Consider the following 17,527-nt stretch of genomic DNA (forward strand, 5'->3'; position numbering starts at 1 on the left):
GAACTTGTGTAATAATTAACCCTTTACCTTCTCTTCTGATAATCTGATTCTGAATGAGCTGATGAGACGTCTGGTTTGTCGAGGTTTCCTTTCCCTCCCTCGTTCACTGTTCACTCCATAGTGAGCACTGAGGGTTGTTCTTTACTTCCTGAGTTCCTGGCCTCAGGACAGGGCTTAGCTTACTTTTGATGGACTAGATTTAGACTATGGCCACACATCAAACTTGTTTAGGTAAACTGTACTATGCGATATCTAACTCTGTAGTGACATCACAGCACTCAGTAATATTAATCTAAGTTTGTTAGTGATGGGCGATGTAGCCATATTTTAATATTTGATAATAATGGAGTATTATTTAATATCTAATGATGGGTGATTCAGAGTCCAGAGTAATCAATTTCAAATTGCTTGATTCCACCAATTTCAGTTCCTGGAATTGGAATCGATTGCTAATTGGATTGCCCATCACTAATATTATTTATGATTATGAACGATACGATAGTTACACCTTCATTTTGGGGTGTGTCAAAGGTGTGACTTTTGATCCTTATAACTATGTACTTGTCAAATGTTCTTGAGCGATAAGCTAAGCTGAGCAGTTGCCTCTTCGCAATTTGATTGTGCAATTACTTATTAAAATTAATTATTTTACTTAAATAAATGGTCATGGTCAATGGATTATAAAAATTGCATAAAAATTTTGAGTCGATTTTGTAAAATATCTTTTATATTATTGATTAAAGAAGTGATATAAAAGTCTATGTGTGTGTGTATACCGTACGGGTAGAAAATTTTAAGGGTATAAAATTTCGTGTTTTAGTGAAAAGCTCTTAATTCCTTAATTTCAAGGGGGTTAAATTTCGCATTTTTGCACATGCACTTGCTATAAGTCATTGAATTTCATGTGCTGCGCATGCGCAGTGAGCATTTCCATGGTATTAATTTTCATGGTTAAGAAGTTACCCATGAAATCCACGAAAATAAATACCCCATGGAATTTTATACCTGTACAGTATATTATATAACATTAGCATACAGTGTACTACATATAAACAGGTCTGTACAGATACAGAAAATGTAGAATTGGACCAGTTCTAGTGTGTTATATTTTATAATCTTCTTTTAATAGATACTTTATTACTAAAGAGAAATTTTATTCTCTACTGTAGACTCAACTGTAAGCATTGATGATCTTGTTGATGTTCTTGACTTATTGAAGAGATGTGGCTTTCCTAAAGCAAACTGGTATGAGCTTGGACTGAGACTAAGACTATTGAAGAGCTCACTGGACGTCATAGAAAAGAATCATCCTCATGATGTATCTCGTTGTATGACAGAGTGCCTCTCCCAATGGTTAGGCAGAGCTGATAATGTTGACAGTAGAGGAGGAGCCAACTTGAACTCACTGTCAGTTGCTCTACGATCTATGAATGAAACTGCTGTAGCTGAGAAGTTAAGTAAGTCAACCATAACTGTATGTAGCTATAATCATTGTACTTTCAATCATAGAGCATCATGTTCTTATTAATATTTTTAACAATCGTCATACTGTCCTGTCTCAGTCTCTTTGTGATTCTGTTGGTATTGCTTGGTTACTTTATGCTGAATGTATGTTAACACAAGAAGCAGTTAGCAGAGTAGTGTCAGCTAGTCCCTCTATTCCTAATCAACGTGAGGCTCTATTAACTGCTGTCAAAGAAGCTGTTCAAACTGATCCCAACAGTTTACATACATTTGCTAATGTATTGTGTACAATAAGTACTAATGTATCACTAGGACAAACTATACTGGATGATATTAGTGAGTAATCATTGGCAACTCTAAGTTTATAGTTTCGTTAGTTATTAGTGTGCATCACTGATGACAATTGTTTGTTTATTATGTGTTTAGGTAAGTATTTTCCTACTCTTGAAGTGAATGTGGTTCCTGAAGCTATTAAAGATCTTGATGTAGCTACACAAGGTATGCAATAATTTTTAATATGTAATAATACAGTTATTGGTATTTTTATAGATAATGCAAGTACTAATGAAACCAAGATACCAGCTACATGTAATACACAATCTTGTATGTACATGTAGCTATTTGATCATATATAGTAAATTACCTTGTCTTTTGTACATGTAGGTGGTACTGATACAGAAGTTAATAGTGATTTATCTTCTCAACCTGTTTCATCTGATTCTTCCCAAGGTACACTTGCCAGTTTAATTGTTTAATGATTATTAATTTATTATTCCAAATTGTATGCGTACATGTAGTTGAAGTTCCTTTTCCAAAGCATTTGTTTGTGGAGTTTAGCTCACTAAGAACGTCTTACACAAGAATGTTTTATAACGTTTGCAAGATTTTAAAAAGAAACTTAGACGTGGATGACATCAAGGAATTCTTGTCTTATTATAGCACTGCCCTGAAACGGAAAATGGAGAGTTGTTTTGATCTTTCATGTATCCTGTATCTTGTCAAAGATGAATGTTCACTGACTAATATTGAACTCCTTCACAGTGTAGTTGAGGAGATGAATATCACTGAGGCAGAGGAGCACATCAAGGCGTATAGAGCAGAGTTGAATGAATTCTACAAATCAATCTCAATCAGTCTTTGTCTGAAAGAAAAGCTTAATTCTGTTACTCACATGAAATGTGAATTGGTTACTTTAATCTTTGACTGGAAGCCAGAGGAACATGTGCTGGAAGAGATTAGGGAAATTCTTTCAAAAGTATCTGGTAAACTACTGATCATTAAGTATATTGACACCTCCACTTCAATATCTGTCACTTGCTCCTTTCCTATTTCTGATGTTGGGTTTACTGTATTGAGGATGATGGAGAATATTCATATACTAATGGGACAAGGATTAAAGAAACTGACTATTGGTAACTTGACATTATGGAGGAGACAAGATATTAGACAAAAGGTACATGAATTAGTTGAATTTTGTTTATGAATATTGTTTTGTATAGGAACTAAAAGAAAAGGATCAAGACTTACTACAATGTCACACAGAGGTCAGCATATTTTGGTGATAAGAAATTTTGTTGAAAAGCCTTTAGTGGTTTTTAGTTAGTTTTGCATGGACTAGTTACATGTATTTGTGTTCTAGACATACATGTAGTATATTAATTCTGCCAAAACTGACATGCTTTGAATAAACTTTATATTCTTAAATTCACTGACCCACCTAATTAATATAATACACTTCCACTGTTATATTATCGTAAATCATAAGTGCACAAACATACAATTCCTTTTATTCATGATGTACAAGTACATGTACTTATCATTACAGGTTATTATACTGGAAGAAGCTGAATATAAACTAAGAGATGCTATTAGTAGCAAAGAGAAGGTACATCATTATGACTTTAACTGATGCAATTATATGATTATTTTAATAGGAAGCAATTAAATTGACACAAGTTATCTCAGCATTGAGAGTACATGTACATGTATGTGAGGTTAGCTAGTATATGCCTGAGTGAGTGAGTGCCTCAGTGCATGCACTACCATATAGCCAGTTTATTTTTACGGTGAAAATATTTTCACGAATTTTGTGGTTTCTTGCTCAGTCAAGAAATTTTTCCACCACAAAATTCTGCATTTCATTGCCACTTGGTGCAGTCTGCAAGCTATTTGCTAAAATTAATTCTGCAAAGCTTAGGAATGCAAGATTTCCAAAAAATTTTCTACCGTGAAAATAAACCTGTATACGGTATTACATGTGTAACTACATGCATGTAGCTGTCATTTTGTGATCTGAATATTGTGTCTCTGATTATTTTTTAATTCAGGAGAACTTGGCATCTGCTCAAAGTGATACTGAATCAATTAAAGAAATTGAGGTATGTTGTACATGTATATCTCACTAGCTTGTATTAATTATAATCATTATCTTTATTAATAGGAAAAACCACTTTATGAAGAGTTGACTGTATTGAGCTCTCAGTTTAATGAGATAAAAGAAGAGAACAAAGAAATGTCCACCAAATTATCAAAAATGAAGGTTGATTATTTGAGATCACTTACTAGTAATATTACTGATTCAGGTTAGAGTAGTTTTATTGATTATACCAATAAATATATAATGACATGTATTTAAAGCTGCTAGCAAAGTAAGGAGAGGAATGGCTTTTGAAATTGATGACTGCAAGTTTCATCTTGAAGCAATGACAAGACCAGACTATCAGCCATTAGCAGATAATAAAAGAATAATAGAGAAATTACAAGAAAGAATAACATTGATGAATATGGAACTAATTACTGAAAGAGAACACAATGAGAAGATTATGAATGATATTAAAGGTTTTGTTGATGATGTGTATCATTATTTTATTGTTAATATTTGAATAGATCACTTGAAAGAGGTTGAGAACAAGAAGCAGAGAAAAAACAAGCATAAAACTGAAGAAATGTGTAAAGTAAGAATAAAGCAAATAAACATACATGTATTTACGTCCTTTGTGTTATAGTTTTCATTATATTGTAATCATCCTGTTACTAATGAATTAATAACATCATCACTTAAAGTGCATAAAGATGAACTGCTGCTCACAGTACTGGATAAAGCTTATGAGGTTTATACATGTAGTCCATTTTTCATTTCTTTTCTTCTCGTCTATTTTTCAGTTAATGAAATTAGCTCCTCATGTTCCTATTGAAAGGTGTCGCTTGGTTAAATATGATATTAAATATGAAGTAATGAATCAATCCTTTGATCTTGATGAAGTACAGTTTTATGTATGCTATTGTTGTATTATCTTATTGTTAAATTTAGTTTGGGCATCTAACTATTGGACAGATTGTAGGTGTTGCTAGATATTATTCCTTTGGGTTATTTTTAGAAACTCGTAAAGTAGATGAAATATTTAAAAAATACAATGATGGAGGTGGGTACATGCAGTTGGTTAGTGGTTGCCTTGATCATGTCACTAACAATGTTGCATGTACATGTACATTTACAGCTGTTACTATTTGATGATGTAGGTATTAACCTAAAGATATCAGTGGTAGATCTTTCAACTGGTGAAGTAGGACCAGCTAAACCAGTCAGAGGTGAAGAAGGTTGGACTGTTGGAGAATTAAAACAACATATAGGAGAAGTAGGATACTTATTTATGGTGTACTCCTCTTTTCATCCTTCTCTTCCTTCTTAATCTTGTCTATTTCATAGTTATTTGATATTGATTCATCATGTATGAGATTAGTAATGAAGGAGAATGTTTACAGGAGTGGTACTACGTTTCGTGATATTAGTGATGTAGGAATTACTTTAGAGAAAATGCTCTATAGAGGAGGCATGTTTAATCCAAGCAAACAGGTAATATTGTATTTAAGTATTGCTATAGTGATTTATTAATTGCCATTGGTGAATTTTATATTGTTAATTTGCTGCCACATGTCATTATTTGCATGCAAATAAGGTGCTCTGGTTGTATGCCAATCTCCCAATATTTCACCTTTTACGATAGCTTGCATGTATCATAATTACATGTATTTTAATTATTTATTTTCACTCTTTTTTTATTTCCCTCCTCACATTTGCACAATTTTTTAAGTTCTATGCATCATCAGATCCGAAAGATTATCAAAAAGAATACAAATATAGTTTGATGTACAGATATGTTGATTTCCTTGTCTACTCAATACAACTGAACATTACACTACCTCCTCCTCAACCTGAAGCCACACACACTACGACTAATGTAACTGAGGGAGGAATAATAATGAAAATTATATCAATTGATGAAGAAAGTAAAGGAAAAGAAAGAAGTAATATTAACTTAATTGTACAAAGAACATTAAATATGATGTTATTCATCAATACAGAGGTGCGGGTACAAGTTGATAAGAGAATAACGTTAGCTCAATTGAAGGAGGAGCTGGTTCCACTGATTGGTGTACCAGCTACTGGTTTTAGACTGTGCAGAATCAGACATACTAATGAAGAATATGAATTGAAGAGTTTTGAGATATTAAGAAATATCATGCATCAATCAAAAGTATTTTTGTGTTATTATATCCACTTCCCCTTTCTATCTTATCTAACAACACATTATCTTACTAACAACACATTATTTTTATGTTTATCTCCTAGTTGATAGTAAGACTGGGTAGACCATTAGGAAAAGGAGAGCACAGGATTAAACTATATTTATTACAAGTTAACAATGCAGATGTAAGAATCCTGTAAGTTATATTTGTATATTTTTTATGTTATAGTTTTGTAAGTTTATGATGGAGTCTATTGTTGCTGAGGGTACACTAGTGAGAGAATTTAAGAAACAAATTATTGAAGAAGCAAAAGCACAAGGAATTGACTATATCCTTGAATTAGACAAGTAAGTACATCATGTGGCTATCATTTGACTCATTGTGTAGAATGAGATTACGTGGCAAGTGGAGAGTCTCCCCTAGTATAGTCTATCTTGATCATGAGGTAATTGATACTACTAAGAAAATGTATGTAGAACCATTGAAAGGTCAGTATATCTAGTAGTAGTTACTTCATTTTATATGTGCCTGACATGTTTATAATAAGTTGAAGTCAATAATATTGATTTATTAGGACCAGAGAAGATTAAGAATCGTAGACAGATGCAGGTGTATGTTATAAGATGGCGTCCATCACAATGTTCAGTTGATCCAATAGAAGAAATGATACTGGATAAAGATTATCAAGAGCATTTTATTAAAAAGGTTACTGATAGCATTTGTAAAAATAGAAATTTTTGATTATGTAATCAGTGTCGTACATCATCATCATTTTTATTATTATTATTATTATTATTATTATTACTATTGTTGTTGTTATTGTTGTTTTACAGCTGTCTGAGTTTAGTGCAGTTCCTGTTGAGCATATCTGTTGTGCACTGGTATGTTTATCATTGATATTGCATATTAAAGATACTCTCTCTCTCTCTCCTCCAACTCTTAGATTAATTCATTTCCGGTTGAGTTATCTTGTCTTCATGTTGAAAATAAGTTAAAATGGTATTCCATCACCTCCAGATACTCATTAGGACTTTATGATTATGGATGTGTCGTATATTACAAGTAATAATCAACACATACTGTATACATTCTAGCTAGAAAGCTTGGAGGGTCAAAATTTGTCGAATTGGCTTCAAAATAGATTTGGAGAGGATAAAATTTTACTAGTCTTTAAAGGTTTGCATTTAAAGTCAGTTAATGATAAGGCGGGGGTCACTCCTTCACATTCATGCGGTTTATCCTTGTGGTCAGTTGTATTCATTTGAGTGCTTGAGTTGCCAAGTTTTTGTTTTTTGCTGTGTGATTTTGTTTGACTAAAATTTTGCAAAATACCTCAATTTTCCTAATTTATCAGAATTTTACTCTACCAGATTTTTTTGCTTTATGCATACACCTCTTACTGTTTTTTTAATTATTTAGAGACAATAGAGAGACAATGAAAGAGTTAACCGATAGAGAGAGATCAGAAATACAAGAGGTAGAGGAAGCAAGGTCAGTAAGCCTCCTGTTTTATCATGTACATGTACAATCAGTTAACGATACATAATGAGTTACCTTTAGTGTATTCTCCATAATAATAATAGTATAATGTAATAGGCTTGTTGTGATCAGGTTAAAAATATCAGCTACTTAGATATACATTTAGCAAATGAGAAATGATTCTAAGAGTGTGAGTGAGATGCCAGCTAACGTAAAAGCAGATACATGTATGTTGCGCTTAGAGAGAGATAACAATGCCTCGTGTTGACACCCAAACACTGATTATTATAATTACACAATAAACAGCATGCATTAAATACAAAGAGAGTTTGTGAATATTTATGAGTTCTTGTGATGTCATAATGAGTGGGATATGAGCTCACTACATACTTATTTTTGTGTGCAAAAATTGATTAAATAGTAATAGAGGATATGCATGCTAAATTATTCATAAGTTTTAAGTACCGTAAATCCAGCCCACACAATAAATTGGCCACTATGTTTGATGTCAAGTTTATTGAGAGTTTTAATGGGACTAACATATTTTCTTGCCTTGCTACCTTCTTGAGGCCTTTTTGGAATCTTAGAAAGCATTCTGAGGATTTAATGGGGTCAAGTAGTCACCTGAAAGCTTGCTATTAAGAAATACAGAGCAGTTTCCTAGAACAAAGGCTTTTTCTATTGTTTTATCATTGCTGCCATTGGAAACTTACATCCAGCGAATTTTTTTTTTTGAAAGTTATTACGGTATGCAATGAATACATTTATTTTGTAATGAACACTTAGCACGCATATCCTTTATTGTGATCACTGATCAACTTGTCATTAATCCACAAATATGTATATGACATACCTCACTTTCACTTGTTTATTATATTGTAGGTTGAAGAGGATTAGGGAATACAAATCACAGTCCTAGTACACCTTTCAATGCTAATTCAACCTCATGAAAGTGACCTGCAATACAATACCATAAAATGATTTTCAGTTAATTTTTAATTTATGTTTTAATCAATTTTTAAATTGATTTTTTTATTACTTTTTAATTATTTTAATTTAATTTTTAATTAGTTGTTGTCTATATTAAGTAATTTACTTCATCTGTGAGTGGAGCATTAGCAGTCCACTTTTTTGGTAAGAAACTCGACCGAAACTGATGATAGAAAAATTTCAAGAATTCCATACTCTTCTCAACATTGAGATATACTCCTCATGAAAGTAAGAACATGTGCATGTACTAGGAATAAATGATCATATCCTTTACATGCAGGGCCATAGACACTAGGTTGAATGTGATCAGGTTGAGTTCTGGGCACACGAAGCATGCTGAAAATTTTTACTTTTTAAATTATATTTATAGTCGTTAATTAACTGCTTATTAATTAACTTATTTGGTAAATTATAGTCTGAGACTAGTGATGGGGTTCTTCCTAGTCTGGCTACACGAGACTGTGTTCTTCTGGAAGGCTAGGAATATCTAATCTTTTGCCACTCATAGACAAACGACCCTTTTTATTTTGCCGTTTATAAATAGTAATTAACATTATTATTGCTATAATACTAATAAGTGGGCGTTTTCACTTGTGAAAAATGGTAAAGTTGAAACAGGACCAACCATACCGGTGACTACACTAGGCCTGACATGACTATGTACATGTACATAATTATTAAAAGAGACATGTCTACACTTGTAGATGATTAATATTATTAATATACCATTAATGATTAATATTATTTGATAATTAAAGTATTATTTGATAAAATATGAACAATACTGAACAAACATGTACAAAAGACATGTAGACATGTCTACATGTGTAGACATGTTTACATCAGGCTTGGGGTCAATTACAATTATAATTTTCTCATTTATGGCAGTAATTGATTGTAATTGATCTGCCTTTAGTTGGTTAGTAATTGTAATTGTAATTGAAATAAAATTTTGTAATTGACCCCAAGCCTGATGTAGACATGTCTACACATGTAGACATGTCTATATGTGACATGTCTTAATTTTGTACATGTTTATTCAAATTCTATCAAATAATAATTATTAATCATTTCTCAATTGTATGTACATGTACTGTAGTATCTACGTTATGATCTTGTTGATGGGATGATTAGTGAAAGAGACTTTGCTCACATGATCCTGCATTATGCCTCACTCAGTAAACAAAAGAAGAAGCAAAGGGTCAAGAGAATTAAGAAGAAATTTGGACCCAAACCTAATCTGGTAGCAAAAGTTGCACTATTTAATCAATAACATTTCAATTAATAGCATTTTATTTAATACAGTGTGCATATTTGATGATAAATTTCTTCTGTTTATTTTTAGGGTGTTAATTTTGAAGATGTTAAATTCTTTGATCATTAATTTTGGTGGGTTGTCTCTCCGGCATAGACGTGGCACTGGGTATGTATAATGCAGCTGGAACCTCTATGACACCTGGTATGGTAACTATCTCCTCTCTCTTTTCTATTAATTATTTTTCTTTTTTTAAAGCTGAGCTTAATGGAGCTTGCAAGGCTATCACTGGCTCGTCTGTCAGCAGTCATCTTGTTGATGTCCTTTTTACAATTTTTGATGAAAATAGTCAGTTTTAAGTATTGATTTCCATGGATTTAGCTTTGTGTTAGATCAATTAGCACATTCATAATTATTTCAAATATCTATCATAGCCATTATGTTATATAGCTACTATTATTATTGGCACTTAGATGACGGTAAATTAAGTAGAAAGGAGTTTGTACATGTGTTAAAATCAAAAAAACTCACGCAGTTTGCAAAAGGTAAGTATATTAGTTTAACTTAAAATGATTCTTCTCTTCAAGAATTAGGACTATAGCCAAACTAATGAACTCAGTTGTGGCTTGCTCTGCAAAAGCAGTCAAAGACAAACTAGGGATTGAAGCTTGAGTTGGTGCTATGGTGTGGTCAATCAAGTCAGGATTATGAACTATTTTATATTATAACAGAAATATCTTTTAGTGATGGCAGGATATAGAATAAAATTATATAATTTATTTTTGATGTACACCATTCTGTTTGAGTAGCAACAATACAGAAACATATGATTATACTTATTTTATGGATGACTAGACATTTTGAGTACACACACACATAACTCACATGTTGTGTGGGGATTTGTGCCCAATACAAAATGTGCCAGGAGTACTCTTGATAATGCCAAGAATAATTCTTTGTAATCTTTTATGCTCTTTGCCATATATTTGAGCTGTCAACTTATCATAAACAAAAAGAAATAGTCCCAATTAATATGCAATACATATATCGTAACTCAGTGTATCCACATGAACAATGGACCATTAAGTACAAACTTAATAAAAAGTAAAACTACGGTATGTAGAGCAGATGCAAGTAGTTTAATTTGGTGGTTTGTGGGGCATGTTTTGGAATGTTTTTTGGAATGTTTTTTTAGAATCATTAGATATGTGCATCTAAAAATTGGAAGTAATGTTTTCATACACATGTCCTCCCTCCCTTATCTCAAGTTGATTTAAGTGTTATTGTAGCATTAGCTCACCCTTAAGATAGTAAATATACTATCTATGATTCACCTAACAACAGATCCAAAACATCTCAATATCAGTATTCAAGTAGTAAATTAGTTGTGTCTGATCAACATTAATGCACCCTTGACAATGCCCCTGCAATTAGGTCCCCAGTCCCCAGATAAGGAGAGATATAAACTAGAAGACAGGAGGACTCTAGCATTTCCAATCATACGTACCAGAAATTATTTAAAATGACAGCTATAATGCAAGTTGAATTCATATGACTACTCTACAGTGTAATTATAGACTTCCATATTTGGAGAGTTTGAGCTATTATAAGAGAGCCTAATGTTGTATTGGCAAGCATGCTTATAACTTCAGTAAAAAGCAAGAGTATGCCTCTCCTGTTAGTGGTTGTTCTCTTATTCTTCAGTAGCTCCTGCAGTGTCTCCTCTGGTCAGTATTATGTGTCTGATGACTGCAGTTCAGTTACTCATAATCCTTGTAATCCTTTATCAGTGTATGCTGGGGATATGTCTCAATACAATAACAGCATCTTCTACTTCATTGGAACTACTAACATTAGCTATTATGATGTCAACATGAATGCAGTAAGGAATGTTACTCTACACGGACTGGATCAGGCTTGTCTTATTGGTAGCAGGAGTAATAAAAGGTCTATTCACATTCACAACAGCAATCATGTCAATATTTCTAACATTTCAGTTTATAACCTTAGAGTCATTGCTCGATCATCCAACAATATTACAATAACTAAATCTTTATTTAATAAAACAGAAGCTGTCAAGACATCATTTTCTATAAAATTAAACAATGCTTTTGATATTAATGTATCATCCTCAGTTTTTGTTCATTATGCTGTAGTTATTACGTATGAGTCTATTCCAGTATGTAGCAGTGAACTACCTCATTACTCACTAATACTGACTAATGTCACATTATTGAATTATAGTAAGATGGAACTATCTACTTATCATGGTGCTTCATACAATCTGTCAGCCATTTTTTATAACTACTATAATATACTTCATAGTTTCTCTGCATTTAATTTGGGTGATGGCTTTTGTTCGTTTTATATTAAGAATGCATCATTTCAGTCTGTACTTGATTTTTCCTACCCCTTTCATATTAATCTTGATAAAAACCTGAAATCAGTTGAGTGCAAGTTTCCTGGGATTCAATTAGTTTCTACTTTTGTAATTGAGGACACTCAATTTCGTGATAATTGGTATGGACCTGTAATAATGGAAGATACATACTTATCTAGAACACTTAGCAATCACTTTATTACTATTATTATGAAGTCGTGTTTGATAGCTAACAGCGTACGGAGAGGCTTATTCATTGATGAAAAATTTTTGACATCAGTCCAAATTAATATTACAGATACTGAACTTATTGGAAATGAAGCAAATTTAATAGTGAATAGTAATGCTATTAGTCTCAATAATGTTACTGTTGCTACCACTTGCTCTACAGGATTGACACTGGAAGCATCGGTAGTAACAATAGAGAATAAATTAAAATTTAAACACAATACTGGAGTAGTTGGAGGAGGATTAGCAATAAATGACTCATCACAATTAATACTAACATCATCTGCTAATTTGGAGTTTATTGGTAATCATGCTTCTTATAAAGGTGGAGGGATCTATCTTGAAGAGACATCAGGTAGTGGCATAATATTAGAGGCACCAAATATACCTCTTACATTAATAAATAATAGTGCTGGAATATTTGGTGATGATATATATGGATATACCAGTAATCATGGAAACAATCAGTTCAACTTGACAAATCCAAACATTAGTTCAACGGGTTATGTACGGGAAATACATTTTTGCAATGTTAATAAAAATTCAAGTTACAAACAGATTTATCCAGGTCAAGCACTAAAGTATCATATAGTTTTGCTTGGTTATGATTACTTTGGATTACTAAATGTCACTGATGGTATATTGGAAATACGTGATGGACTCACTCCAGACAGTGCTCATACAGTCGATCATGTATATGCTAGACCTAAGCCTGATTCTAAATGTTCACTGGTTAAATACAAACCAAACCATCCTCCCAGTCACGTAATACATACCATGCTATTTCATACTGAAACATTCTATTCCATTTATTGGGATTATATTGTTAATGAGTGCCCCATTGGTTTTAGTGTAGATAGCTCACAAGGTAGATCTATCTGTTCTTGCAGTCAAAGTGTTTCAAGAGAGAATGTGATGTGTAATATAACTAGTCTAAACATTACACACAATGGTCTACTGTGGATTGGAACATATCATACCAGTACACCTTTCAATGCTAATGCAACCAATCCTAATGCATGCATTATCAATGAGGACTGTCTCCTCTATTGTTCTCCTAATCCTGTTACCTTTCAGTTGAATGACACTCAGACTCAATGTGTGGATAATAGAGGACACAGAATGTGTGGATCATGTAGAGATGGATACAGCCTACTAATGGGATCAAACAAGTGTGGACAGTGTCATGATAATTACATGATGATAGGTTGGATTGCTCTGTTTGCAGTGATGGGTGTACTACTTGTGGTTCTACTGATTGCTCTCAATTTAACAGTATCAGTGGGTACACTCAATGGTCTATTGTTCTATGCTAACATTGTCAAGTTATATGAGCCAGTCTTTTCAAGGAAAGGAGCCTTACCAGCCTTGAGTCAAGTGATATCATGGATTAACTTAGACTTTGGGTTTGAGATATGTTTGTACAATGGTATGGACAGTTATGCTAAACAATGGCTCCAGTTTGCTTTCCCGCTCTACCTGTGGATCATTATCATTATCATTATACAATTGTGTAGGAGATATGGTAAGATATCAAGACTCATGGGGTCTCATGCTGTTCCTGTTTTATCTACAGTATTCCTTCTCTCATACACTAAACTAGTATGTACTATTGTTATTACACTACACAAGCGTGAGATAACTGTTTACTGTACAAATGAGTCAGTAAGATCAGTTAGTTTATGGTATGAGGATCCTAATGTTGAATATGCTAAAGGGAAGCATGCTGGACTATTTGGATTTGGGTTATTGTTGTCTGTAGTTTTTGTCATACCATACACACTGTTCCTTCTACTTAATAGTTATTACGAGAAGTATCTTTCAAATTTCAAAATTTTCAGAAAATTTTGGAGTCATTTTAAGCCTATTATTGATGCTTACAGTGGTCCAATGAAAGATGATTATCGGTTCTGGCCTGGTCTACTGCTAGTGGCTAGAATACCAGTACTATTATCAGTTACTTTAGTTGACAGTTTCATTCAGTCACAGCACTTCCTATTGTCAATGCTATTGACAGTGTCAGCTATTGTGCTATCATTGAGTCATTGTTTTGGTGGAGTTTACAAGAAAAGAATGAACAATGTACTTGAAGTTTGGTTCTTATTAAACTTGTGCATCATGGCTTCTTTATCTGTAGCCTTTACTGATGAGAGTAAAGTATTGATCTGGTACAATACTTGTTTATCTGTTTTTATTTTTAGTTTTATTTTGATTATTGTTTATCATTTTTACCTGCAGTTATCACATATGAATAGTTTTGATGCTCTAATTAAGATGTTATTCAAGAAACAAGAAGAAGATGATGATCCTCTCTTAGATGCAACTGAATCACATCTAACTGTTGATCAACAAAGAAGAGCCATGGTACCAAGTTCTACTGATTATGTCAGACGAGAATCAGTTGTTGATTTGTTTTAATCAAAGTATTTTTGATGTCCCCTTTTAATTAATCATGCTATTTTCATTACCTATTTTTAGTTTTAGAAACTATGAGCTTTTATACGTAGAATGTTCAGTGTGATAAAAAATATTTTGTTTTCTAATTATTCATGACATTTCATCCAAAAAAATGAAATTATTATTTAAGGTTTAGCTGGTGTGCCTCGTGGGTGAAAATTGTCACTCAATTTAGAGCCTAAAACTACTACATAAGTTAACTCTGTGACTCTTAGAGGCATTAGTATTTAAATTCCTAAAATAATATTAGAACATCAGCAGTGATTATGACACAATAAATAAACAAAATAAAACACAATAAACACAAAGTGTTATTAACAAGTTAGACCAACATGGCCTTATCTTTCTCTGATTTCCTGTTTCTATTGACAATATTAGCAGCCAGTGAGTCACATACGCATACATGTAGGTATGCATGTATATATATGATCTCCCTCTCTTTCTCTCCCCCCTCTCCCTCTTGTTTTAGCTCCAATGAAGCACTTTGAGCTAGCCTTTAAGATGTTTGACCTAAATGACGAGACACAGGGACCACGTCATCAATGGTACGTACGTTAAGTAGCCTTTTCATTAAACCCACGTACTAGTTGGCTCCTTTTCCCCTGAGAATAAAAGTTTGACCTCATGAAAGTGACCTGCAATACAATGCTATAAAATGATTTTCAGTTAATTTTAATTCATGTTTTTAATCAATTATTGATTTTTTATTACTTTTTAATTGTTTTTATTTAATTTTTAATTGGTTGTTGTCTATATTAGGTAATTTGCTTCATTTGTGGGTGGAGCATTAGCAGTCCACTTTTTTGGTAAGAAACTTGACCAGAAACTGACGATAGAAAAGTTTCAAGAATTCCATACTCTTCTCAACACCAAGATCTATACTCCTGATAGAAGTAAGAACATGTACATGTACTAGGAATTAATGATCATACCCTGTACATGATCATGTACTTGTACACAATGATTAAAAGAGACATGTCTACACATGTAGATGATTAATATTATTAATATGACATTAATGATTAATATTATTTGATAAAGTATTATTTGATAAAGTATTATTTGATAAAGTATGAACAATACTTAACAAACATGTACAAAAGACATGTCACATGTAGACATGTAGACATGTTTACATCAGGCTTGGGGTCAATTACAATTATAATTGCCCCATTTATGGCAGTAATTGTAATTGTAATTGATCTGGCTTTAGTTGCTTTGGTAGTAATTGTATAATTGTAATTGAAATAAAATTTTGTAACTGACCCCAAGCCTTATGTATAGACATGTCTACACATGTAGACATTTCTATATGTGACATGTCTTTTGTACATGTTTGTTAATATTTTATCAAATTATATTTTATCAAATTATATTTTATCAAATAATAATTATTTATCATCTCTTAATTGTATATACATGTACTGTATTATCTACGTTATGATCTTGTTGATGGGATGATTAGTGAAAGAGACTTTGCTCACATGATCCTGCGTCATGCCTCACTCAGTAAATAAAAGAAACAAATGGTCAAGAGAATTAAAAAGAAATTTGGACCCAAACCTAATTCGGTAAGAAAAGTTGCACTATTTAATCAATAACATTTCAATTAATAGCATTTTATTTAATACAGTGTGCATTAATTTTTTGATGATAAATTCCTTCTTTTTATTTTAGGTGTTAATTTTGAAGATGTTAAATTCTTTGATCACTTGATGGGTTGTCTCTCTGACATAGACACAGCACTGGGTATGTATTATGCAGCTGGAACCTCTATAACACCTGGTATCGTAACTAGCTCCTCCCTCTTTTTTATTAATTTTTCTTTTTTAAAGCTGAGCTCAATGAAGCTTGCAAAGCTGTCACTGGCCCATCCGTCAGCAGTCATCTTGTTGATGTCCTTTTCACAATTTTTGATGAAAATAGTCAGTTTCAAGTATTGATTTCCATGGATTTAGCATTGTGCTAGATCAATATGCACATTCATGATTATTTCAAGTATCTATCAAAGCCATTTTGTACTCTTGCTACTATTATTATTGGTATTTAGATGACGGTGAATTAATTAGAAAGGAGTTTGTACACGTGTTAAAATCAAAGACTCATGCAGTTTGCAAAAAGTTAGTATACTAGTTTAACTTAAAATGATTTTTCTCTCTTTTAGTCATGAGAATTAGGACTAGCCAAACTATTGAACTCAGTTGTGGCTTGCTCTGAAAAAGCAGTCGAAGACAAACTAGGGATTGAAGCTTGAGTTGGTGCTATGGTGTGGTCAATCAAGTCAGGATTATGAACTATTTTATATTATAACAGAAATATCTTTTAGTGATGGCAGGATATAGAATAATATATAATTTATTTTTTATGTACTTATTCTGTTTGAGTAGCAACAATACAGAAACATATGATTATACTTATTTTATGGATGACTTGACATTTTGAACACACGCACACATAGCACAAATTGTGTGGGGATTTGTGCTCAATGCAAAATGTGCCAGGAGCACTCTTGATAATGCCAAGAATAATTCTTTTGTAATCTTTTATGCTCTTTGCCATATATTTGAGCCTTCAACTTATCATAAACAAAAAGAAATAGTCCCAATTAATATGCAATACATATATCGTAACTCAGTGTATCTACATGAACAATGGACCTTTAAGTACAAACCTAATAAAAAGTAAAACTATATAGAGCAGATGCAAGTAGTTTAATTTGGTGGTTGCATACAAAGAATGTGGTTTGT

At 32.5% G+C, this 17,527-nt stretch overlaps 2 protein-coding genes across 2 annotated transcripts; both read left to right on the forward strand.

The window, feature by feature from the left end:
* Positions 1 to 2,883: 2,883 nt before the first annotated feature.
* LOC109584286 (ubiquitin carboxyl-terminal hydrolase 47-like) lies at positions 2,884 to 10,548 on the forward strand. Its single transcript, XM_019999965.1, has 26 exons — positions 2,884 to 2,917; positions 2,964 to 3,008; positions 3,290 to 3,349; positions 3,399 to 3,458; positions 3,792 to 3,842; positions 3,905 to 4,046; positions 4,102 to 4,302; positions 4,351 to 4,418; positions 4,470 to 4,574; positions 4,627 to 4,725; positions 4,775 to 4,886; positions 4,984 to 5,099; positions 5,171 to 5,317; positions 5,556 to 5,769; positions 5,827 to 5,999; positions 6,095 to 6,175; positions 6,220 to 6,338; positions 6,379 to 6,479; positions 6,566 to 6,696; positions 6,825 to 6,872; positions 6,935 to 7,053; positions 7,411 to 7,482; positions 8,353 to 9,703; positions 9,806 to 9,919; positions 9,974 to 10,260; positions 10,303 to 10,548. The coding sequence occupies exons 6-23, from the start codon at positions 3,977 to 3,979 to the stop codon at positions 8,387 to 8,389; spliced, it is 2,013 nt and encodes a 670-aa protein (XP_019855524.1). The 5' UTR covers positions 2,884 to 2,917; positions 2,964 to 3,008; positions 3,290 to 3,349; positions 3,399 to 3,458; positions 3,792 to 3,842; positions 3,905 to 3,976; the 3' UTR covers positions 8,390 to 9,703; positions 9,806 to 9,919; positions 9,974 to 10,260; positions 10,303 to 10,548.
* A 5,914-nt stretch (positions 10,549 to 16,462) lies between these two features.
* On the forward strand, positions 16,463 to 17,195 carry LOC109584282 (calcium uptake protein 1 homolog, mitochondrial-like). Its single transcript, XM_019999960.1, has 4 exons — positions 16,463 to 16,565; positions 16,616 to 16,705; positions 16,831 to 16,900; positions 16,945 to 17,195. Exons 1-4 carry the CDS (start codon positions 16,496 to 16,498, stop codon positions 16,955 to 16,957), a joined length of 243 nt encoding a protein of 80 aa, XP_019855519.1. The 5' UTR covers positions 16,463 to 16,495; the 3' UTR covers positions 16,958 to 17,195.
* Positions 17,196 to 17,527: the final 332 nt, after the last annotated feature.

The sequence above is a fragment of the Amphimedon queenslandica genome, unplaced genomic scaffold, assembly GCF_000090795.2.
Source record: "Amphimedon queenslandica unplaced genomic scaffold, v1.1 AMPQUscaffold_13225, whole genome shotgun sequence".
NCBI classification, from domain to species: Eukaryota; Metazoa; Porifera; class Demospongiae; order Haplosclerida; family Niphatidae; genus Amphimedon; species Amphimedon queenslandica.